Consider the following 26,337-nt stretch of genomic DNA (forward strand, 5'->3'; position numbering starts at 1 on the left):
ATTTTTGACATGTCCAACCCTTACGGATACTAAAATGTTGCTGGAATTGTAAGAAGATGGGGCTTGTCGTATGCTAAACATGTTAAACTTTTTTCACATGTAACTATTGTCAGTAATGAGTAAATTTGAAGTTTTTTTTAACTTTAAGGTGGAAATTTTTCTTATAGCCTACTCTGTATCGGTGAAATCTACCTCTGCCTTCCGGCGTGTCGAAAGTAATTTTTTTCTTTTGGGGGTGCCCAATACTAGGCAGATGATAGTGGTGATTTGAGAGAGCCCCGTAAGGTTCTTCGCGCGATTTTTTCGATTGTTTATCATGATGTAGATTATACAAGGAAACTCCTATGGCAAGTTATTCTATTTGAACATGCTTCTAGGGAAATAGATAGTTATACAAATATGTATCGTATTAAAAATTATTCGTAGTAAGTAAATACTCACATTTTGGTGGATTGACCTGAATTCCAGAACGATATAAGCTTTCTTCATCTTTCCAGTCGTAATTTCTTCGATGCGTTCTAACTCCAAGAATAATTAATAGTACTATAAAAGAAAGACGAAGAATCTTCGGATTAGTTCTTCTATAAAGAAGACTATAACCCAGACCTATTAGAAAGCAAAAGCCTATACTAGGTATATATAAGACTCTTTCAGCGACCACAAAACCGACATAAAAAAATATATTTGTGGCCGGTATAAATGGAATAACCATGAAGGATAGGCACATCAGAAGAGAATGTCGGAATGTCGGAGGTGTTATATGATCTGGTCGTTCGTTTAAACAATCGCACGATAAAGGCCGATTATTATTATTTACAAGGCGACATGAAGGGGAATGAAATTCGTAAAGATTGTTGTCACATTGGGTACATAAAATAGATCTTTTTGTTATTTGTATTTGACGAAAATTTGAATTTTTATTGTATTCAAATCTTGGAAGACATCGTTTTAAAAAATAATATAAAATGTAATAAAATATTAAACTTAATAAATTTCTTGAATCGGATAATTTATGTATTCTTGGAATCGCTTCCATCGACCAATCAAAACTTAATAATTTAGGCCAAAGTAATAATTTAAAATTAAATGCCGGTAAAAATAGAAATGTTAGCAATCTAGATAACCACGATGACGTTCTTGCAGTCGGGTTATCGCAAGAAGCAAAACTTGGCGGACGTAAACCCATAACTTGTAAACGAATTCCTATCAAAATTATTAGGGCTACGCCTAGGCTCATTAGACTCAGCGATCGAATTGACATCTGAAACAAACAAAAAAAAAAAAAATTAATTAGCTATAAATATTACTAATAAGACAAATAAATTTGTAAATTATAAGACGTTAATAATTATTAAAAAAAAATGAAACAGGTATCCAGACCGCTTGCATGACTGTAATATGACAAGTATATATAATTATAAGATTCCCAGTGTCTCTGCTGATGTTCGTATATTAAATATAATGTATATTGCGTCTGAAAGGTTTAAGATGAGATATTTCGATATTTATGATTTTATTAATGGTGCTACATATTTTGTGTAGAAACTTACATTGCCTACCCTGTAGAAGACCATGTACGAGGCTCGGCTGATAAATTTTGCACACTAGTGTGCTTCACGGAGACAGAAGGTACTATCGAGTTGGGCTTGGCAATACATGATAGCTAAGATCCCCGTCTACAAACCTGCGATAATGCGTTGAAATCAGTTTACCGGTTTGTTTTCAGTACCAGTTAAAATGGAATCGAGTACGGCTAATATGTCAACACTGTTAAAACAGCGCGCAGTGATTACATTTTTAACAGCAGAAAATGTGAATTCTATCAATATTTTTCAGTGTTTAAAAGCGGTTTACAGTAGTGAAACTTTGACAGGAGTACTGTGAATAGGTGGGCGTTGAAATTTCGCAAATGTGAAGTTGATAAAGCGACGATTAAGGACGCACCTCGCAGCGGACGGCCAGTTTTTGTGACTGACGAAAAACAATGAAAGGAGGTGAACGATTTGCTTCAAAGTAACCGATGAATCGCCCAGTAATTCATCGCTATTCGGTTAGGCACATATAAAAAACGAGAAGGCCATATTATCGAGCAATTGGATTACCGTAGAATCTGTGCGGATGGGTACCGCGCAAACTCTCTGATGGCTCTCCGCAAGCTGAAGTTTGAGCCTATTCCGCATCCGCCATACTCGCCGGATTTCACTCCGTGACTTCCACTTCATCCCTCACCTCAAGAGGGATCTCAAAAGTAATCATTACACTGGCGACGATGAGGTGAAGAAAGCTGTGGTCATTTGGATCCGAGAAGGACCGCCAGAATTTTTCAGTGACGGAATGCAAAAACTTGACACACATTGGGAAAAGTGTATCACTGTAAACGGGGATTTTATTGAAAAATATATACTGTTTTTCGTAGCTAAGATATTGTACTTTATTCATTTTTTTGTTTCATTCCAATATCTCTTTTCATCCCCATGCTACACATATATGTGCAAAATTTATCAGCTGAGTCTCGTAACATAAAATGGGACGCATAAATATAGAATACCAGGATTCCCGCTATCCCTACCTACACGCTGGACGGCGAAAAGGTTTTTTTGTCAATTTTTGGAGCGACTTTTTGTATCTAAAAAATGTTTTTCAACAACATGGTACCACCGCGAAAAGCGGCTGCTTTATACAGGATAAAGCCTGATTGAAATAAGATTTATTTCAATCGCATCAATAGAAAAAAAATTATGCGCAAACAAACATAAAAAGAAATATACGGGTCGAATACATAACCTCTTTTTTTGAAGTCGGTTAATATAGCCATCAAAATGGCATGAAACCATTATTGGAAATCCACAGCAAGAAAAAAACAGAATTTTTTAAATGAAACTAAAGAAAATCCAAAAAACCACAAAAAAATCCGAAAGTCCGAAATAAATAAAAAATAAACGGTAAGAAAATCCAATTTATTTAATTTGATATTATTGGGAAGAATATATTTCAAATAATATTTTATTTAATAAACATAATTAAATTAAATAATATTCACTTTTTAATTAATCATTAAAAAATTTTAACGGCCGTCATTTTTTCAATTCGAAATCCATTTTTCACTTTTTTTGATATTTTTTTATTTTTATTTTTATTTTTAAACTTATTTATTTTGTAGATGTTGTTCTTTACATATATACCAAATTAATTAAAATATCTCACTTTGTTCTTATGTAAATCTTTATTTGTATAACACAAAATATAAAATGAAGCGAGATATGACATTTTTCCATTTGAACTCTTTCGTTTACTTTGATGATGATCTGAATCAGTTCCTTACGTTGGGTAGCACCTACCGGAACACTCTGCATATTTATATTTTATACTGGATAAAGCCTAGAAATTTACTTCAAAAGTTGTGCGTTGTTTGCGTGTAACGTAGCTTAAGTTATCTATTGCTTAGATATTACTTCAGAATAAATAACGATAACGAGTCAAAATATTTTCGAGTTTTAACTACAAAGATATACAGTATAAAGGTACAAGTAGTTGCTGACTAGATTTCTTCGTTACGAAACAACGATAATTTTTGTAACAGTTTTAAGTTTAATTGTGTAGTACATCACTTTTCTAGATAATAATTAAAAAATAAAAATATAGCTAATGCATATCTATAATACTTTATCGAATAGTTTCTTTCCTCTTATTACAACATAGTTCATTCGCTCAGTAGAACAAAAATAAAGAAATGAGTGATTTTAATTGCTTTGTTGTTACTAAAACTTCTTCAAAATACAATGTGTTTTTAAAAGCATATCGTTGAAGTGCTAAAAGGAAAAATTATATATGCATATAGGAAACAATTTAAAAGTACTTTTAAGGATGTTCTTCCGTATAGACGTTAAATGATATTTTTACAAAAACGTTTTACATAGCCTACAGCATAAGAGATGAGTTTATTTTGTCTATCCATGCGATTAAAAACTATTTTATTCATTTTTAGATTAATTATTAAAAATAAAATATTTTTCCTTCTTCATAATATTATGTATCGTATAGAACTGAAAATTATTTGCTAATTATTTTACTTTTACTTGGTATTTACAAAAATATTCGAACTGATTTTTACGTAATTAACTTGATGAAATTTTTATCGTAACTGAACTTTTAAATTTGTTTTAAAATACTTATTTACAATTTTCATTAAATCTTCGCTTGTGATAAAAAAAAATATTGCATTTAATAGTAAAATAAAAATTTAATGGGAGAAAATTCAAAGAATTACAAAATTTGGTCAACACATTATAAGAAATACTTGTTGAAAAATTTTTAACCTGGATTTCGATTACTTAGAGAAGAACTGTTTTCTTTATTATGATATTTCTTTTTCTTTTAATTTGGTGCTACTACTGTAGATAAGAATACCTCCACCACAAACCATCACAACCCAATCTATTCATGTAGTTCTTAGTCTACCTTCTTTTTCCTAATTTACAATCTTTCTTTCATGCGTTTGGTATTCTATCCATATGCATAGCTTGGACAAGCGGGCCAATTCTCCAAAATTTTATAAAGATAATAATATTTCCTCCAGGAATCAGTTACTTTAGTTCTTGATCTTCACGCCTTCTCCACCGTTCACCACTTTCTACGGTCCTTAGGAACCCTTTTTCAGTCACCATTAGTGCATTTTCATCACCTTCCCTCATCACTTGAGTTTCAGAGGCATACATTAATACTAATAGCGTACTAGCATTTATAAAAATTAAATTTCGTGATCCTACTAATTATTTTACATTTAACTATTTTTAGATTTCAAAAATAATTATTATTTTCAAACGAATTTTTTGACGGACAGAAAGTTTTTTTCTGTTTTATTATAACTAATCAAATTTCCCAAATTGTTAAACTTTTTAATTCCTACAAGCATATTTATAGGTTGCCTCACTCCTGCCGACATAAACAGATACTTCATTAGTTACTTCCTAATAATTTTAATTTTTTTTTAAGGGAATAGGTAAAAAGAGATTAATAATTTCAAACTTTAGTAGAAAATGTTTAAGAAATGTTAGACAATTATTATAAAATTTTTATTTATGTTCATCATTTTATTCTGTTTTACTAAATAAACTAAAATTTGAGATACGTTTCCCAGAAAATTAATTTTTTCTTAAGTTTTTTTACGGTCATTAACACTTTTCCTAGTGCTATATATATATATATATATACAAAGCATTTTTATTGTTTTTTTCGTAGTCTCCCTAACGTTCTGCGTATTTTTCCCAATGACTAGGGAACTCATTGGTTCCCTTCTTCAGAAAAAGAAGTTTAAATTCTTTTTCTTCGTTGTCGCTCTGGAATTGATATCCTCCCAATACCTCCTTCAATGGCCCAAACCAAAAGAAATCTCAGAGATGAAATTCTGCACAGAGAATTTTCTAGGATTTCCTGGTAAATTTTGTCAATTTTTCCCGAGTGCTTACGGATGTATGAGGCCTGGTGTTTTCGTGAAGGAAAATCTGTGTTCTCATCTTCTTATGGCATCTTCTGTTCCTGTAGAGGATTTTCACTTTGTCTAACAACTGTTACAGTAATAACTTGCATTCACGCTGCGACGTTCTTGAGGAAAAGTGATGAAAAATACACTTTTTCAGTCCCAAAAGACAGTTACGAGGATTTTGCTAATCTAGGACGCGTTTTGGCCTTACAGTTCAAGGCTCTCTACGTTCCATACCTTTCAATTCGGGTGAACACTGATGGACCCATGCCTCATCAGAAGACTATTCATTGTAAAAATCTATTTGCCTCTCGTTAAAATCAATTCAAGAGCTTTTGGAAAATTCCTGTAGGACCTGTTATCAATTTTGCGTTAAAGTTTTGGAATTTGTCTTTTACAGACTTTACGGAGCACGAAATGCTTTATCTTAATAGAATGGGAACTTCCACGACTGATACCTCTTTCTAAAGCGATTTCATCAATCGTAAGATTCCGATCGCCTTCATTGAGGTCACGGATCGATCGATCTGTCACACTTATCCTAGCATCCATATTGTGATTCCCAGTTTTTACAGCTTGACGCTCCTTTTTAAATTTTCTAGCACAATCGTAGACTTGGGTACAGGACAACGTTATATCCCCCAATCTAGCTTGCAGTGTAGTCAAAATTTTGAAGAATTGACGTTCTCAGTTGTGAAAAACTTAGATAATGCATGGCTCTACCAGGACTGAACATCTTACTTACTTACATTTGACTTAATACTACTGATCAGAATGAAACAAATGGCGATTCAGCTGGAACGTCCTTCTCCTTTCCAATAATATCCCTCCGCGGAAAAGTAGTAATGATCGTACTTGAGCCGTGAAGACAAGAGTCCGATTTATATTTGTATGACCCACGTATAACTATTTTAAAATAAATTTTAAAAGAATAAATATATAAGCAAAAAAAAAATTTCGTAGAAAGATTTTTTTTCTAACATGAATTATATTACGATTTCCACTTTTTAAGAAAATACATTTTTTAACAAAAGTACCGTTTAGATCAGGTATTTTATCAAAAGATTTAATTAAGGAAACAAGTATTTTTCTCCTATTTTATTGTTGACACTTTTACTGGATTCACTCTTGTTTTTCCTGCCCTGTGACAATATTTTCATTCAAGACGAGGGACTACTACGAGGGATTAAACTACAAATTTAAGAAAAACTTTCAAATTTTAAGTTTCTTTATTGATGTTTGAACTTTTAAACCGGTTCGTACCGTTAAAAAAAAAGAAATATCGACTATATCACAATCTATTTAAGTAAATTTTCAATTTTTTAAGATGATTTCTTCTGGGAAATCTGTAAGAACTTCTTTTAAAATAAACATTACATAATTCCTCTAAGATCAATATACTTTATATATGGTGTTGTACACCATTTTTTCTTTTATTTTTTAAACATTATGTTGTTTCGATCAATTTTCTTTAACTAAAAACTAAATAACCAATCTCTAAATCGATTATAACCTATAGATAACTTCAAAACTTTCGAATAGGAAGGTATCGAGATAAAAATTTAAAACTATTTATCGATATAAATTTTGTTAGTTTTATATCAGTAATTAATGTACAAAAAGCGAACAGTTTGTATATTGCTTACCGAGGAAAAATTAGTTACCCGTCGTTTTATTTACTAATCTGATTATATTATTACATACAAACATGCCAAACCCACCTAAACGCTGATGATAATTACCTGACAAGAGAAACTTCACTCCCTTCACCACAGAAACTGGTTGCTAAATAAATATTATTCCTTTTAGAGAAAGCATATCAAATTAGTGCCATTTTGTACTTTAAATGTTCTACACGATTACAGGCCAGATAATAAAAAAATAAACAAAACTTATTAATTTATCCCCTTCTACGAGAAACAATGCGTTCTATCAATTATTACTTTATAGAGAATAATCAGTCAGCCATGTTATTAAACAAAATACCTACATTAAATAAAACACTGCATGTAGGTGATTGTGTGTGTTATTTATAATAATTACATATTTTTATTTCACATTTAGTTTTTTTTTAACCAGGAATATCTAATTAATTAATTTCTAAATGAAAATATAATTAAAGATTTATTTATAGTTGAAAAAAATGTTATATATGTGATAAATAAATACGACGATCGTGCATTAATGAGGTAATCAACTGCAGAATAATAATTATTTATTTAATGAAAATAAAATTAACATTACATTTCAACAAACTCCCTTGCTACATTTAGGGACTCACCCCATATTTTTGTGAGCTTTATTCTTCCAGTAGTAAATAATAATTGTTTACCTCTGTGAGGTATTCTTGTACGCTGTTCTTGATTCACTCATCGTCGCCGAATTTTTACACAAATTAAGGGAAGCTGGATACTGACTTAGAACTAATTCCGATAGGAGATTAGCTTGCCAACCTAATACCATTGAGGCAAATGTAAACTTTAAATATAAAATAGTGTTTCGGGTCATACAGACCCGATGCGATCAGTTAAGGGTTAACTAGATGATGTAGGTTTTGAATTTGTTTTCCTGGCGAGCGAACTAGGATACTTTCATGTATCTGTTGCCTTTGGATTCCTGCTCAAAATGATGAATCCAGTTTTCATCACAAGTTATTGTGCGATTTAAAAATGCATTACCGCTAAAACTGTTGTTTAAGTTGTGTACAAATATGAATTTCGGTATTTTTGTAATTTTGAATCAACTATCTCAAAACCCATCTCATACATCTATTGCAGTGATTAATCTTAGTCGTGATTAATGAAATGGGTAGCGCCAATATATGCACTATGCCCAAATTATGCGGTTTCCCAAATTATTTTATGTTTGACCTAGCGAATAAGATCATTTATATAATTTTGTAAAGCGTTAGAAAGATCCACCGGTCTTCCGCTACGATGAAAATTGATGATACGTGTTCTGTCCGATTTAAATTGTTCGATCGACTTAGAAACATTTGCAGTGTTAATTCATTTTTCACAACACCATTTTAACATCTACGATATCGTATCACTGTATCGCCGATACACATACTGTATTACTGTTTTAACATCTACGATACCGTTTTACATCTTTTGGCAGGTTTTACACTTTGATAAAAAATAGAAATCTTATCACAGCATTTTCGAAAAGAAACATCGCTATAACTTTCTTATTAATAAATTATCGAATTCGTTTAAAGTTCGTCGTGTTCTTTGGATAAGGGTCTAAAACTTATCTAAGTCAAGTTTTTTGATAACGCCAACTATTCGCCCAGGGGGTGGAAAAAATTGGGTTTCGAAGACAAAAAAAAGTCATACCTCCCCTAGTATGCACAGTATCGAATCGGTTTAAAGTGATCGTTAGTCCTTTAAACATTAGCTAAAACTTTTGTCAGAAACAAGTTTTGATATGACCAACCCTTACGGCAAGGGATGACCAAAATTTTGTTGGAAAAATTTTTGCTTGTCGTATGCTAAAATATGAAAATTTTTTCACATGTAACCATTGTTATATTGAGTATATTTGAAGTTTTTCTTAAAATGTTGTGTCCGCTAAAGAATAAAAAACTACTGAACCGATTTACATGCGGGGAAAAGGAAGAAGGGAAAAACCGTAAAAGGGAAAGAGATAAAAATCGAAAAGATAAAAGGGAAGAAGGGAAAAATGGAAAAAAGAAAAAATGGGGAAAACGGTAAAAACGAAAACGGGAAAAGGAAATGGAAAAAGGGAAAGAATAAAAAAAGAAAGAGGGAAAGGGAAAGGGAAGAGTGGGTAGGATCGGGAAAGGGGGTTGAAAAATTGGAAACAGATGAAAGGTAAGTGGAAAAATGGGGGAAATGGAATACGGTAAATATGACATGGGGGAAAGGGAAATAAGAAAGGGGGAAAGGGAAAAACAGAGAAAGGGTAAAATGGAAAAAGGGAAAGGTTTAATTTTGTGAAGTTCCGTAATGTTCATTTTATTAATGTTTTATCAAACTTTCAATTGTGTTCATTTAATCTATATATATACTTAAATCTAGCGAAGCATTGCCGGATCTGCTAGTTTAATTAATTTACAGTAAAAGAAAATAGAGGTTTTGCTTATTTTTTAATGTGTTTAATTAAACAAAACAAAAAAAAAGTAATGAAAAATTAAGAAGATATACATAGTAAAAAATGTATCTAAATGTCACATACAGACATACAAAGCCACAGGTCGGTGATAAGGGTAGGGCTATTGATTATTAAACTACTGCTACCTGTTGACTATATTCACTACCCAACACTTGACGACAACCATTCCGTTCAATGGATCTGGAATTCAGGCGTAACAAAGATAAAATTTTTTACCAAAAAAAGTTTTTCGAAAAAAAAAGGAATTAAATATTTTTATTTTCAAAATTATACTAACAAAAGCGTCATTATAAATTCTTCACACCGATCATTTCATACATAAATTTATTACCATATATTTCTGCAGATCAGACGACAGTTGAATCATAAAAAAGGCCCTCAAAATCCCGGAATCGTCTTATAGGACAGGGTACAAGAAAAATTAGATTTAAATTTATATAAATTGAAACCACTGTAAAATAAAACAAATCACTCGCCAGTGTATTTAAATCTTGAAAAATTGTTACATTCATCATTTTAGGCAAATATCTCCTCAAGTACATTCCCACTTTCGTTGTTGAGAAGAAGTTCGTCATATGGGAACCCATTCTGTCCGTAGCGTGTCGATTTCTGCTTTGTCATTAGTATCTTAAAATAAATCGTCCTCAATGCCGTCCATATCATTAGAAATCCCACACTTTTTGAAGGATTTGTTCAGTGTTTCCACTTTCACTTTTTCTCATGATTTGATCACTACAGCACATCAAGTGACGCAGCCCGCACAGCTCCACCTTTCGTATACGACTTTTCGCCATTCATCATCCAGTTATTCCATTGTTCACGCTTGTGATCTTTGAATGGTTTATTCAGAGACATACAAAGGTTGTAGCATCGAAGTTAAACCACCCGGAATAACAGCAATCTTAGTATTGTTCCGTGCTAAGCGGTTTTTAGTATTCTCAGTTACGTGACTGCGAAACATATCCCAGACCAACAAATTGTGTTGATTTCGTAGAGCCACATTCTCTGTTCGTCTCTGCCACACATTTTCCATCCACAATTTTACACCAATCTCATCCATTCAACCCTTTTCTTGAAAATGTACAAAAATGACTGTACAAAAATAAAAGGTCTATTTTACGAAGGATTATTTTTCATTTTCATTAAAAATTAATAAGTATGGAATATTTTACTGGTTTGATTCAAAACCAGTAAAAAAATCAATTCTTACTTGTACTTATTTTAAAACGCAATGGCGTGGCTCGTAGCTAAAATTACTGGGCGTACTACTTCGAAAAACTTTCAGATTTTGTTTTAAAATTGTGTAAAAGGAAACCAACATGTATAAAAATAAAATTTATTCAGAAACTTGATAAAATCCTAAAAGAACAAAATGAAACATTTTTTACTTACATTAATCTAAATTGTTGCAGTTCAAGTTTGATATATTCATTTAAAAACGAAATCAATTCTTCTTGTTTTAATTTGCGCGAACAATAATTTTCTCCTTGATCACACGCGAAGTTAAAAAAAAAACCACCTTCCAGCAGCACGTCAGGGTCGGCACTGCGGGAACGTCCGTGCTCTCTCTCCCACGCCGCTGGAACTGTAAAGCGCACAGTTCCATACAAAGATTTTTGTATCTTTTTCATAAGCTGGGGGACGGCTACTGACATTAAGCTTAAGGATTATATATTTTACAAGTATAACGAAAGAACTGAAGAAAAAAGGACTCGTTATATTAAATGTTATCGATAATATCAAGTGGAAATAGGGGGTGCTGCAGTTCTGCAGTGCCCATACGCGAGCCGTCACCGGTTGAAATAAAGCCTTAAAAAATAATAAAAGAGTTATAACGGTGATTATACCAAGTAAAAATTTGTAATAATAATAATAAAATTAGATGAAAAAAAAAATTATTCTTTTTTCTTATCCTTGAAAGTTAATATCCCTGGGACTGGTGTAGCCGGTGTGAATAAAAATTATTAGTTTTACTGAATTTGCCATAATCATTTCTTCTATTTTATATGATTTATACGACTTTTGTTTGCAAACCATTATAAAGCACGTTATAAATAAATGATTTATTAAAGCGATAAAAATAATACACGGGTTAACAGACGCTGGTAATTATTGTTATACAAACACACAAATATATAGTGTACAATAAATGAACATAAATTATATTTTTAAATAATGCTTTTTGTTATGATAAAATCAGCAGTTCATTTTATTTCATATGAACCGTTGATGATATATACTTAATAACCGTAATTTTCCTTTACATCTCGTATTAAAAAAATGGTAATAAAAATTTGTTTAAAATATTTGACAATAAAAAGTGTTAAATTAAAAACGTCACATTACCTTGCTCATTTCTAATGGTATAATAAAATATATATTTTATTTACATAAATATTTTTATAATATGTAATTAATTTTTTTTTGTAATCGAAACGATAGTTGAATTTTTACGGTAATTATAAATTTAAACAAAATGAAACGCCTCTAATGTTCGGAGTAATATTTCTAAAGGCTAAGAATTTTTCCCTTTCAATGGGTTTTTTTTTTCATTAGTGCTACATATTACTAATTGCTCATGTTACATAGAAATTATGGTATCATATCATGTTATAGTTATAATATGGACAAATTACTAATACGCAGCACTTAATTAAAAAAAAAAAAAAAAAAAAAAAAAAAACATTGCGGGGGATAAACAGAAAAGACCCAAGGCTTACTTTTTTCCTATTTAAGCCTCCAAGAATTACTTCAGAGGATGAACGAGGATGATATGTATGAATGTAAGTGAAGTGGTTTTGTACAATATCAGGTCGACCATTTCTGAGATGTGTGGTTAATTGAAACCCAACCACCAAAAAACAGCGATACCACGATCTAGTATTCAAATCTTTATAAAAATAACTGATTTACTAGGATTTGAAAGTTGGAACTCTCGACTTGGAAATCAGTTGATTTGCGAAGACGCGTTCACCACTAGACAAACCCGGTGGGTTGTGGCTTACTTAATAATATTTAATCTTACCCAGTATTATCGCAAAAACAATCTACAGTATATATGAAACGTTATGTAGATAATTTTTCCATTCATTTAACTAAATCGGCTGATAAAATATATAATAAAGGAGTTTTAATATAATTGAACAGAAAATTTTCTACTTTCTTTGAAATGGAGAATAGTGATGGTTGTATAAAATGTGTATAATTAAGGTATATTATTAGTGAATGTTGTTCTAGAAGGAAGTATAGTGTGCAAATAAGTGAAAGCAGGGCCGGTCCCAGGCAACCTGCCTGGTTACTCTAGTGGTTAAACTCGTTGTCGCAAATCAGCTGATTTCGAAGTCGAGATTTCTAAGGTTAAAATCCTAGTAAAGGCAGTTAGTTACTTTTATACGGGTTTGAATAATAGATCGTGGATACCGGTGTTCTTTGATGGTTGGATTTCAATTAACCACGCATCTCAGGAACGGTCAAACTGAGACTGTATCAAGACTACACTTCATTTACTTACATTCATCCATATAATTCTCACTCATCCTCTGAAATAATACCTTAAGGTGGTTCCGAAGGCAACGCAGAAAAAGAGTGGGCCGGGCCTAGGCGGTAGGAAAGGTAGGCGATTGCCTATGGAGGCAAAATTTAGGAGCGGCAAAACCGCCTGAACTAGAGCGCAAAAAAAAATAATCACAACTCACAGAAATATATTTCGATAACTTGAATATAAAAAATAATATTATTTTCTATTTATTAGTACTATCTACTAGTTTTGTTTGTTGTTTTAAAAGTATATTTAGATTATCTCTGAAAATAGTAGGAAATAGTTTTAGTTTGTAAGTTCGTTGTCGTTACTGGTAAAGTCATTACAGAGACTCCTCAGTAACTTCTCTGATCCAAGGTCATCTCGCAGGAGGATATATGCTCATGTCATAAACTCAGTACTTCTCTATGAAACACGGTCTGGGAAACTGCGCTGGAGAAGGACCCGAATAGGCGCATCCTGGATGGGGTGCAAAGAGAATAGCCCTCAGGATCGCGCGTGCCTACTCCTCAGTCTCAACAGAGGCTGCCCTAGTAATTGCCACCTCTCTGACAGTTGGCAGTGATACGGTGCAACATCATTAGGGGAGGAGATGAAGTAACTGCTCGGGCGGTCAAGATACGAGAGTGTCAGAGGAGGTGGAATCAATCATCAACGGGACGTTAGACTCGCCGCTTAATCATACAGGTTGCACCATGGATTGTCCACAAATTTGGCAAACTCAATTTCTGGCTAACCCAGTAGTATTCTTAACGGTGCACGGGGTCTTCCGGTCATATCTTTTCGGGAGGAGGAGGGCTCTCAATTCCGAGTGCCTATATTGCGTAGACTATGACTCCCCTGAACATGTTGTGTTCAGGTGTCGACGGTGGATGGTTTGAAAGAGGCGTCTGCGAAAGAATAACTGGACCCTTTGATGTAAATACTATTGAACCGAACATGCTATCTGGAGTCGTCGGCAAATTCAGGGCTGTGTCAAAATATTTAACAACGATACTACAGCACAAAGGCAGGGACGACGTGGTAGCGAAGGGGTGATTGACAGCCTCCTGTGAAGTCGTCGTTCATCCGGACTTGCCGGTATGGATTGTTGACGATGATGAGACAAGAGAACTCCGTCGCCCTCGAGTTGTTAAGATCGAGACTCGGCTGGGTCTTGGTTAGGTTGAGTTAGCGAGGACACCTTCCGCAGCTGAGTTATGCATAATTGCGGGTCCGGCTCCAGGAGGAGTGTGTATAAAACCAAAGAAGAAAACTTTCGTTGTTGATAGCTCGTTAAAAATGTAAATTTTGTTTTTCAATAAAACAATTTTCCGTAAATCTGGATTAGTATTGTTGTCTTCATTTAATTATGTCATTTTTTCTGGTTAACATTATTTTTTTATAATTCTGTTTTTTTTTAAATCAAAAACATTTTTTGATTTTTCAAAAAAAATTATTTATTGGATAGGAAAAATAATTTTTTTTTAATAAATGTTAAAATAAATAAATTAAAAAAATCAGTTTTTTATTACACGTTTTAATTTTTTTTTGTTTAACCTCCGGGACCGCCATTAGATATTGCTTCAGAGAATGAGATCAATGATTTGTAGCGTGTGTGAAAGCGCCGTGACTCACCTCGATTCGAACCCGGGACCTTCGGATGAAAAGCCGAGACGCTATACTCGCGCTACTGAGGCCGGCAGATATGAATGTCAAGTGTCATATTCATTTGTTGTAACAATCTGATATTTAATAAAGTAATCCGCAGAAATAACGGCATTAAAAAGCATGACAAACATCTCATGGCAAGCTTAATAATGAGAGTGAGAAAATATGTGGTTTCCTGTTGTTTTCTTCATTCAGCTTAGTGAAGTATACTATTACCACATCAGAATGGGAAGGCAAGGCAAATTAAAAATTCAGGTGATATTTAACCCTATAAGTGACAAGGTCACCAAGTTCAGCATGATGAATGGCTGTACACTATTACTCTCAGAAAAAACAACTATGATTAGAATTACAACTCAGATTCTTTATACGTATCGAATTCATATGAAAGAACAGACTGCGTAAAAACGATCTCTGGTGTCGTATAGGTATCGCTGAACCTTTCACCCGGAAAGCCTAGAAATCGAATCCCGGTCAGGCATTGTATTTTTCATGCGCTAAAAAATTCCACATTTTCATAGCAATAAACTTTTGAATTAACCATAAATCAAAAGTAAAAAGAAATGTAGTCCTTTCTGTGGTTAGCACTGAATTGTAAAATCTTTCTCCATTCGATAGGGGAAATTTCCATATCGGTATAATTTTTAGAATGGTAATTTTCAAAACGATGTTCCCTGTCTTCTGTTTGCTGGACCATTTTGGGTGTGTTAATAGCAAAAGATTTCATTGTACTTTCACAAAACTACTCTAAATTGGGAACTTTCTCAAAATAAATAATGATCTTAAAATATAGTCTCACAAAAAAATTCTAACTAGATTGTTATTGCTGATTTTGACGGAGTAGATAGGAAATAGGTCCTTCTTTCCGATCTATCGATCGAAAAATATTTTATTGAGTATATTTCTAACCTCTACGGTAAAATATATTGATGTTCCACTGATCAACAGCCTTGATCAATTGATCAATTGATTTTTCATCAATTTTTGGAATAGGAATCCACTAAAGGGATCTTAGATAGTTGGTGGCCATAGTTTCCTCAGAAACTATACATTATAATGGATTTAACTGAATGCCTAAACTTGGAGAAGCTGATTACAGACATCCTAAAGAGAAAAAAAAGGGTTACAGAGAATGGGGGGGTAGACTAAAGCCCGAGTGGAAGACGTGGGGTGAAGGACAGCCCCCTGCTGAACTGCTGTTTGTCCGTGTTTGTACGGGTGAGCGGCAGTGACAGGGCATAGGAACTGCCGACCCCCGCTCAAAAAAAAAAAAAGTTGAAGAAAAGACCGAGTCCCGGCGGATGGTTGTGGGGGGTCTCGGGAATGGCATAGCCAGGCCCGGTTATCTCCCTTTGAAGTTAAGGCAGACACCTGCCTTGCCGGATCTACTGCTGGCAGGCGGGGAGACCCGTTAGAGTCGCAAGGACACGCCTCTGGACTGAGTCATGCTTGACTGAACATCCGGTTCTGGGGTGTATGGGGAAAAAACTTTCCTCTGAAAAGAATAATCGCCACATAACATTTCTGTAACTAGGTCCATACGAGACTATCACTTCCTGAAAAATTCGGAGAAATTCATCCTTACATTATATTCATTGATCACAAATTTTGCAGATTAGCTGATCCTAGCATAAAACGATTCCCTCGTTCGATAACACAATTTAAGAAATGTTCAACATTATTTATCGTTTTAGTATAACATTTAGATAAAGTCGACCGTTTAGGATAATCATAAACGGTTTTATGTCTTTCTTGAAGTTCTATTGGTTTTTCTTTGCAATAACGTTTCGGGTAATTTTACAATAAAATTCATAACTTTTAATACGAAACTTTTAATTTTGGTAAGAATCATAAATATTGTTGTTGTACTGTGTTATTCCCAAATAAATAACACAAAAAAGTTGTAACTTGACTGATGTTATTTTTATTTTCTAAGAAAAAGAAGCAGATACAAACACAATTAACTTTGTTTTTTTGCAGTATATAATACGTATTTTCTCTCCTTAGTTTAAAATAAACTTGAAAACTAATAAAAATTGAAATTTAAGGTCATTAAACCGTACAAAAACATTATTGAAATTCTATAACGTTCCAACGATCGGTTTTCATGGTTGAAACTTTTTACGTTACAAGAATTTTTTTAAATATCTACAAACTTAGAATAAAAATTAAAAGTTTGTTCTCTTTTGATAACTCACCTGGAGTTTTTGATAAAAAATTATTTTAATAATAAAAATAACAAAATGCTGTAGAAAAACCTTTTTTGTACAATTTATTGAAAATTACTCCTTTCATTTTACTGTGATAAATTTTTTTTAATAAAATAAAATTAATTGTATAATAAAAGTAATTATAAACCTTTTAGTTTTTTAAATTAACATTTTTTTAAGTTTATTTTTCAGGAAGAATTCAAATTCTTAGTTAGTTTTAGTCTGTTTACAGTAATAATAAAATATATTTAAAACTAAAAAAATGAAGAATCGGTTTGGCAGAAGAAAGGTTATTGTTGGGCGTTAGCAACAATAAATAGCTCTAAGGTTACGTACGTATAGGTGCGGGCCTCCGTAGTGCGAGTGGTAGCGTTTCAGCCTTTCATCCGGAGATCCCGGGTTCGAATCTCGGTCAGGCATGCCATTTTCACAAGCTAAAAAAATTGCTATTCATCTCATCCTCTAAAATAATACCTAACAGTGGTCCAGGAGATTAAAAAAGAAAAAAAAAGGCGCACAAAGGAGGACCTAGAACAAAACTGAATATATATATATATATATATATATATATATATTAAAATATATCAATACATAAATGTAATGAAATAATTAAATAACTTACATTTGTGAAACATTGTTTAAGCTCTTTTTTTATTAAGAATAAACGTAACTTCGAACAATTTTAATAAGTAAAAATAGTTGATTTTTGGGTTTCAATAGATCAGTGAATTATTAAAGAGCAATTCATTTCTTCAGCACCTTACATTTAAAGTGCCCTAGGTAACATTAACTAAATTTGTCATCTTTTTTTTACCTCCGGGATCCCCGTTAGGTATTGCTTCAGAGGAAGAGATGAATGATTTGTAGCGTGTGTGAAAATGCAATGCCTGACCGCGATTCGAATCCGGGACCTCCGGTTGAAAGGCCGGGACGCTATCACTCGCGCTACGGAGGGCGGCAAATTTATGTCATCTGAAGTGAAAAAGGAAGAGGTCTCAAATGTTGTTCACTATTATACCTAAAATGTTTTAGAGATTATTAAACTCTTTTTTCTTTTTTTTAATAAAAAAACCAAAGTAAATGAACAAACTTTTAAAAATTTTATAGCAGTTTTTTAATATAAAATGTTATTAAAATGTCGAATATTAAAAATTCGTTGATTTCTTTTGATTAAATTTCTGCTAACAAAAATCTGATGTGAACACTACATGACTTCCTCGTACGCCTATTTAATTACTTATACACATTTTTTTTTTTTTTGTAAATGAAAAGTATATAAAATTTTCTTCCATTAATATCTTCTTTTTTCATGTTTTTTTAATTGTTTTTATTGAATTATAATTTACCGTAAAAAATGTTTTCAGAGGTTAATAAATATTAATAAGACAATATATTTAAATTAAAAAAAAAAAAAGTTTAAAAAATAAACGAGATGAAGTCTGATTCGAACCGATCTGCTTTTACCCTTATAATATCCAAATATTTCATTAATTAAAATTTCATTTTGCTATAACTTTGGAACCAATAAAAGTAAGTACCACTTAAGATATATCATTGAAAAGCTCTCAATGAGGGCTTATTACTACAGTTTATAAAGTCCAAAATTCAATATTTTTGAATTTTGATTTTTTTGGATTTTGGCCCAGTCGATTGCAATAAAAGGGGAGATGCACAACTAGATGTTACAGCAGTCCTAAATCTAAAATTTCAATATCCTACGTCTAATTGTTTTTGAGTTATGTAATATGTAAGCATAAAATTATGCTATATAAAATGTAATATGTAGCTAATCAAGATACGAACATACACACATACGTACGTACGTACATACATCACGCCGAAACTTGTCAAAATGGATTAAGGGATGGTTAAAATAGATATTTCCGCTGAATTATGAAAACCGAAATTTTTCGCGATCACAATACTTCCTTTACTTCGTAAAACCAATTAGTAGTAGCTTGTCAAGATAAATAGCTACATATTTCTTTTAATCTTACTGTACTTACTCTAGACAAATCATATATATACATATATATTCACTGTTGAAAAATACTTTCGTGATGTTATTTTTATTTAAATTAAATCAGATATTTTAAAATTCGATTTTAGTATGTTAAAAAGGTGTTTTAATACAGCGTGATATTTATAAAATGCTAACATGCTAATACAACTGCATGTTCTTTTTATTCCAAAGATATATCACCTCTGAATACCTTAGATGCTTGTATTTTTACCTGATTTATTTAAAATAGTAGTAATTAATTTGCCTGGAAGTGTTTTTTTTTTATATTACTGATAACGTGTATATAAAAAATAAATAAATTCTTAGAAATTATAACCGATTATTTATAAAGAATAAATTATTTTGGTAAAAATTTAAAACCTCCATCTTATTTTAGTAATACATTTTTAAATTGAATAAAAATGTTTAATTAATTTTGTATGTATTTATAGTAATATGACGTGGAATCCGCAGACAGAATTATATGAATATAAGATAAGATTAAATTTTATAAGGAGTAGGAGACCTCCTCCTAGTAGGCGTTCATTGGGTAGTTGTGACTGCAACTCCTTAATAGGAAACCATTATAAAAACCTTAAAAAATTTCACAGTCGTGGACTCACAGTATTTTACTGAGCTCCAATAAACAATCGGGTGTTCTGCCGATTATATTTGGAACCAAGATCGTTGCCTCAATTTTTCCATCGCCCTTATTTACGGAAGAAGGACTAGAGAATACGGAAAGAAAAGCGAAGAAGAATCAGAACATCAATTGACAGAGGAAGTACACCTAGGATTGGTCGAGCCAGAGAAATTTTTTTAACATTTGGCACCGTTAGTATTACAAAATTTATATAAAAATAGAGTATCCATTTGCCAACAATTGTGTGTATTTATTATCCAAGCGCTTTCGGATTATTCCTCCATCATCAGCGATATCTAATTAATTATGAATTTTATAGTTGTGCATATAAATTTTTATAAAAAGGAATTAAAATGAAAATAAAATTTAAAATTACTTGTCTTGCTTGGTTGGTTTTCTATATATATATATCATTATCAATTTTATTATTATTAAAATTTTTGTTAAATGTTATATTCAAGTAATAGCTTCCCTTCTTAAAATAAATTTAATATCATTGTTTAAAGAATTCATTTCTTTAATTATTCTCTTTTCATTATTTTATTGCTGATCATATATATTCTTAGAATATCATCTTCAAATCTTTTATATAAGAGAATTTGATGTTTAAAATTATATCTTTTCCAGTTCATTCATAAATATGTTAATCATAATAGGAAACAGTGGAGGTCCCATATTTAGACCTTATTCCTGTTGATATCAGGGTTAGAGTAGTTTACAATAGTTTTCAGGATTCTGTGTAACTAAAATCTGTGTTTCTAATGAAAAAAGAAGAAAGGGAAATAATACGTCATAGAGATAACTACCACCAAAATAAATATAAATTTCACTAAACTACAGACAGTAAAAAGTTTTGTCATAGTGAGATTACACAATAAACGTGTGATTAAAGCAATAAAACTTTTTACTTAGGTAATTAAGCATTCATATGATTTACGAAAAAGATTGGGTGAAACATGGTTGTTGAGAAAAAGGTGAGTGGAGTATCAAGTTTGGTCAGTAATTTCCACTATAGGTCAGGTTCTTTTAAGCCACGAAATATATTATTCGGAATTAATTAAAAGATGTTTTACGAGAACTGATTTTTTTATAAATTTTTTCTCATTATAGTTAACATATTTCTTACAGGTGATATTTATGCATCTCAGCTTAATTGGACTTAACTGCAAAGTTTCCAGGTCAGTTATTTTTAGTTGTTAAAATTGTTTTTAATAGGTTTTTTAAAAGTAATTTGGTTTTATAATAATTTAAATAATTTTAGTTTATAATTATGTAAAAAAAAAAAAAAAAAAAAAAACTCTAATCTCACTCATTTGATAAAAATGCTATTAAAGTTGACCAGCATATTGGAGAGGTATATGCTACGACTTACTAGGTACCTCTTAATTTCTTTGTGAACAAGTTTTACATAACTATTTTTGGTTCTTAGACATTGTTTTTTCTGTGACATTTGGTAGTCGTAAACTTTTTAATTGTTTATAATAAATTTTATTCTTAATGTTATATCGATGATTATTTTAAATATTGAGAAATTAATTTTGTTAATCACCACAATTTTTTATATTATTTACAGTTTCTAACAGTTTTCTTTTTCTAAGACTAATAATTTGTACAACTTAAAAGAGGCCCCATCATTTAGTAGTTTATGCTAAACGAATATTTTTGTTAAAATTCATACATCGGTGTGAGATGGATAAAATAAAGTGATGATGTTGGTTTGACTGGAGCTGTAGGACTGGAAGGACTGTTTATTGTCTGCACATTTGCGTATTGCCAATCAGTGTCGAGAAATTGGGAAATGGGCTATTGAACAAAGTTGCGTAATCGTATGTTGTTTGTTAAATTACGATTAATTGTTGAAGGACGTCTATTCGTGATTGAAACTTATTTAGAGACGAAATCTCATATTGTCTATCGGCGAAAGTTCAGGAAGAAATTTGAAAAGGAAGCACCTATAAAAAGTATTATTCAGAAGTTAGTTAAAAAATGTTCGAAACAGGTTGGGTATTAGATCAGAAACGTTCCCGAAACAGGTCAGGTTTAATGATGCATATCTTACAGGGCATTAAAGCGGCAGTTATAAATTTCTGATAAATCTTTGCGGACAATAAGAGGGGAAAATGCAGGTTTTCCATGAGTTACATAATGCCGATCATGCTAAAAGGATTCACTAACGGTTCAAAATTTCATGAGAGACATCATTGGCATTTTAAATAGTGTTTTTTTACAGATGAAGCGTGGTTACACCTTGGTGAGTATGGTAATATTCAGAACTACCGTACCTGGGGTACCGAAAACCCTCGCATTTTCTTTAAATTTCTCTGATACCCACAAAATATATAGGCATATCGTGTATGGTTTCAAGGCGACGAAAAATAGGATCTTTGTTTTTTGAAAAAACTTTGGGTGTTGCCGTCTACCAAGAATTATCCAACAGTACATGAGGATGAAAATCACTTCTAGTTTCAATAGGAACACGCCAATTGTCATACAGCTCGCTCTACTATGGAGTTGCTACAGTATTTTTCAGTGGAAGAATCATTTCTAAAGGATTGTGGTCACCAAGATTCCTTGATGTGACTAGTCCAGACTTCTTTCTGTGGGTTTACTTAAAATAAATTGTTTATAGAAGCAATCCACACATCCTGCAGGAATTTAAAACAAAAATTACCAGGAAGTAGACAGGATTCAGGTGCTAACAAGAGTAGCAAACGTGATGACAAGTGAGTAGCAGTAGATGGACATCATTTTCAGCACCTTCAGTAAATTATTTGTAAGTGTTTATCAATAAACTATTATTTATAGACCAAACTAAGTGGTGGGGCCTGTTTTAAGTTGAATACCCTTTTTAGAACTTTGCATTAAACTTCTATTAGTGAATTCTCTTTTTACATAATATGCCAAAATTTCCTGTTGACCATCAAGAAATATTATTTTGACTAGTTTCGCCGTGACTTCTATACGTACTACGTACGTACGTATGTATCTCGCGTAACTCAAAAACGATTATTCGTAGGAAGATGAAATTTTGGATTTAGGACTGCTGTTACATCTAGTTGTGCATATCTACTTTTGATTGCAGTAGACTGAACCAAAAGTAACCAAAAAAGTTAAAATCCCAAAAAATTGGATTTTGGACTTTTTTTTTAACTTCAGTAATAAACCCTCATTGAGAGATTTTGAACGATATATATATAGTGGTACTTACTTTCTTCGGTTCCAGAATTATAGCCAAATAAAATATTAATTAATCAATAATTTGGATCTTACAAGAGGAAGACACATCGGTTCGAATTAGACATCTCTTTTTTTTTAATTTAAATATATTGATTTATTAATAATTATTAGCCTCTGATCATAAACAAAAAAATTACAATAAATAATAATTCAATAACATTAAAAAAGAGAAAAATCAGAAATTATTAGCGATATAAAATTTTATGTACTTTTCATTTTAAAAAAAAATTATATATGCAGTGCAATAGGCGTACAAGAAAGTCATGCGGTGTCCATATCAGATTTTTTTAAAAACGTTTTCTGTTTGAAATCGTTTACAAAGTTAGCACACTTTGTTAAACAGGGCTAACCAAGAGTTGACGTAAAATGGTGTTATCATCGCCAATTTATTCCTGTAAACTGTTTGAACAGTAAAAAAAGTAAGGTTAGTATATGTTATATTAAAAAAGAAAACTACAGACAGCAGACGATAATTTCAAAGTTTGATAAACATTTTCAATCGCTCACAAAATAACATATGTATATCCTGCTTAAAGGAATTTTTTCCACGCCGCTTTTTTCAGAGCGACTTTTCAGCACCTCTGGTTTAATTTATAATAAAATAAGAACTGGACTAGACTCTGAAGGCGTGCGAATGTTTTTTTCCTTAAATAAAAGTTTGTAAAAGGCAAGATACATTTTGTAATACTAGTCAGTTGTTTAAATAATAACTGCTGAATATTTACAAAATTTATTATGAAAATGTTTTCGCTTCACTTTTATTTTTTTTTTTATAACTTTTATGTCATTTTTTATTATATAACTTATTTTATGACATATTCCATCCACTATTTTAAATATAAAAAACAAAGATACAAAATTATATTGTACTTGGTACAAAAAATATTAAAAAATTCATTAATATTTGATATAATAGAAGTAAACTCGTTAATCAGTGATGTCCAGTTTCCCTTGAAGCAGTAGTTATGATACAGTATTACTGATGCTCTATGATTATTTTTGCAACTGACTATAGCTTTCATGATCCCACAATAATTAGTTAATTAGAAACAATTCCGTTTTTCTCTTTATTAATTAAATTTCTCGGTGATGTTTAATTTGTTAAATCCAGTGCAAAATAAGAAAAGTCTACTTTTTACTGAACTACTAAACGTAATTTGACTGTTTTTTTCTGTTTACGGTACGCTTCTTGAAGAATTAAATATATTATTACAACTGATCTAAAATAGGTTGGTCGGTCCATACTGTTAGAAATTGTGCCTGAAATCTGCTCCCTCCTGTCGTACATAATTGCAGACAGTAGGCGATAGATAATATTAAATCATATGTCATTAATTTATACAATAGAGCTGATTAACAGACTGAATTCAGATATAGAAAATTATTAACGATTTTTTTTTATATAATATATTGTGTTTTTATTATCGCTTGTTAGTCGTTGATATATATTTTTTAAATTTGCATGTAATTTACAAAGTGATATTGAAATTAAAAAAGTGTAAGAAAACCGAACAGTTTTTTTTAATTTTTGTTTAGTATATCGTCCATCGGCCAAATAATAATATTTGTGACGTATTAAAATATTTAATAGAAGCCTAAAGTATTTAATACTGTAGTAAAGAGAATGATTATATTATTTAACCTTTCGTTGATTTCTGATACACTTATTTGTATCATTTTCCATTCTGATATCTTATAAAAAAAAATTGAATAATTACGGAAAATAAAGATTACATTTAAACTAAAAAAGAAATGATTAAAAAATGAACAAGTTGATTTTTATCTTATAAAAATATTCTATATATTAATCCTTACATATATTTCAGTAGTTTTACAGCTAAATTTGAACGTATTCGTTGGATGTTTATTTTGTTTCCAGTGTTTTTTTTATCTTGATTTAAGATTATATAAATTCAAATAAATTCTCCAAATAGTTAAGTCGACATAATTTAGAAAATTGATTGTTTGAACTTTTTAAAAATCTTTACTGCGTTAGGAAATAATAGTGATAATAATAATAATAATAATATTAATAGTAATATATAATAATTTTTAATCCACAAAATAAACAGATTACAAATGAAAATAAAATTATTTAGTTAAAAATTCTTAATACATAAGCTTAGTAGACATAATGTTAAATACTTATGTTATATGAACGAACCTCATAAATACTTTATCAATACGGTACCGATTTACTGAACAGTTAAAGTAAATCTGTATTTTTAAATTAAAAAAAAATTCCTAACTTCAAGAATATAGCTATAAAAAAATATGAAAGTAATCATTTTTTATCACATTTATTGTTCCAAATTTATATTACCGTGATTGTTATTATTTTCTAGCAATTATTTGTTTTTAGCTGATTGTATATATATATATATATATATAAATATATATATATATATATATATATATATATATATATATATATATATATATATATATATATATACATACATACATGTATATACAACGGTCTCTAATTAACAATATATATATTTAGTTTTGCTTTTCGTTTAATTAGGTTTAAACAATAAATAGTTGATTAATGTTTAAAATTACTAACAAATGTACAGAGAAATAAACATTCCATATTTTACTAGTACCATAAAATCTTATTTAAAATCCTTCATCAGCAGTTGAAAAATGGCATTTTTCATCTTTTTTTATTAGCAAAAGTGGGACGACAATAGAAACTGTAGTAATCCGATGAAGTCTGATTCCATTTTGAAATACAGTACCCTTCCTCTAAGCCGGACGACCAACGAACTGTACTGTACAGTATAGGTCGCGTACTTTAGAACGAATTTCTAAAAGTAATTTAATTTACAAGGGTAGAAAGCGAGCTGAAATCCCTAGAGGGTGTTTCTTTCTCTATTTCTTCCTCACTATCTTTCTCTCATCCACACATTCTCTTTTTCTGTCTGTCTTTCACATTTGCTCTCGCTCACTCTTTATCTCTTGCTCTAAATTAAATTAAATTCACTTGTTCATATTTCCTGCTGCTGCAACAATGTCTTAGGCTTTTAGGAAACTGTAAAAATGAGATATTTTTAATTCAGCTTTGTATATTATTATTATTTTTATTATTATCTTTCTTGCTTCATTCTGTTGTTAGCTTACCTTCTGCTCTACGTGAATTGAGAGAATATAAAATCCTTATGAACGTTTAATTCTAAATAAAAAATTTCAGTTAGTATGTATAAGTAATCATTATTTTTTTTTAACGTAATTAAAAGCGATGCGTTTACACTAAGATATATAAATTATTCTGTACTTTTTCATGAAAAAATTATTTGTTATAAAATACAACACAGACGTAATCCAAAAATTAACTTAAATTAAACTGGAAAAAAAATAAATTTATTTAATGATATTACAATTCAAAATTATTTTTAACGTATTCACTCCTGCAAATGATATATAGTTAAATTTTCT

At 31.0% G+C, this 26,337-nt stretch overlaps 1 protein-coding gene across 1 annotated transcript in view; it reads right to left on the reverse strand.

The window, feature by feature from the left end:
- The window catches only part of LOC142327047 (protein O-mannosyl-transferase TMTC2-like), a 478,982-nt gene that overhangs the window by 234,528 nt on the left and 218,117 nt on the right, over window positions 1-26,337 (reverse strand). Inside the window, exon 4 of the mRNA XM_075369816.1 lies at window positions 442-1,261. Coding sequence (XP_075225931.1) covers window positions 442-1,261 — 820 coding nt within the window. The remainder of the gene's footprint in view (window positions 1-441; window positions 1,262-26,337) is intronic.

The sequence above is a fragment of the Lycorma delicatula genome, chromosome 6 (genome assembly GCF_047948215.1).
Source record: "Lycorma delicatula isolate Av1 chromosome 6, ASM4794821v1, whole genome shotgun sequence".
Lineage (NCBI taxonomy): Eukaryota > Metazoa > Arthropoda > Insecta > Hemiptera > Fulgoridae > Lycorma > Lycorma delicatula.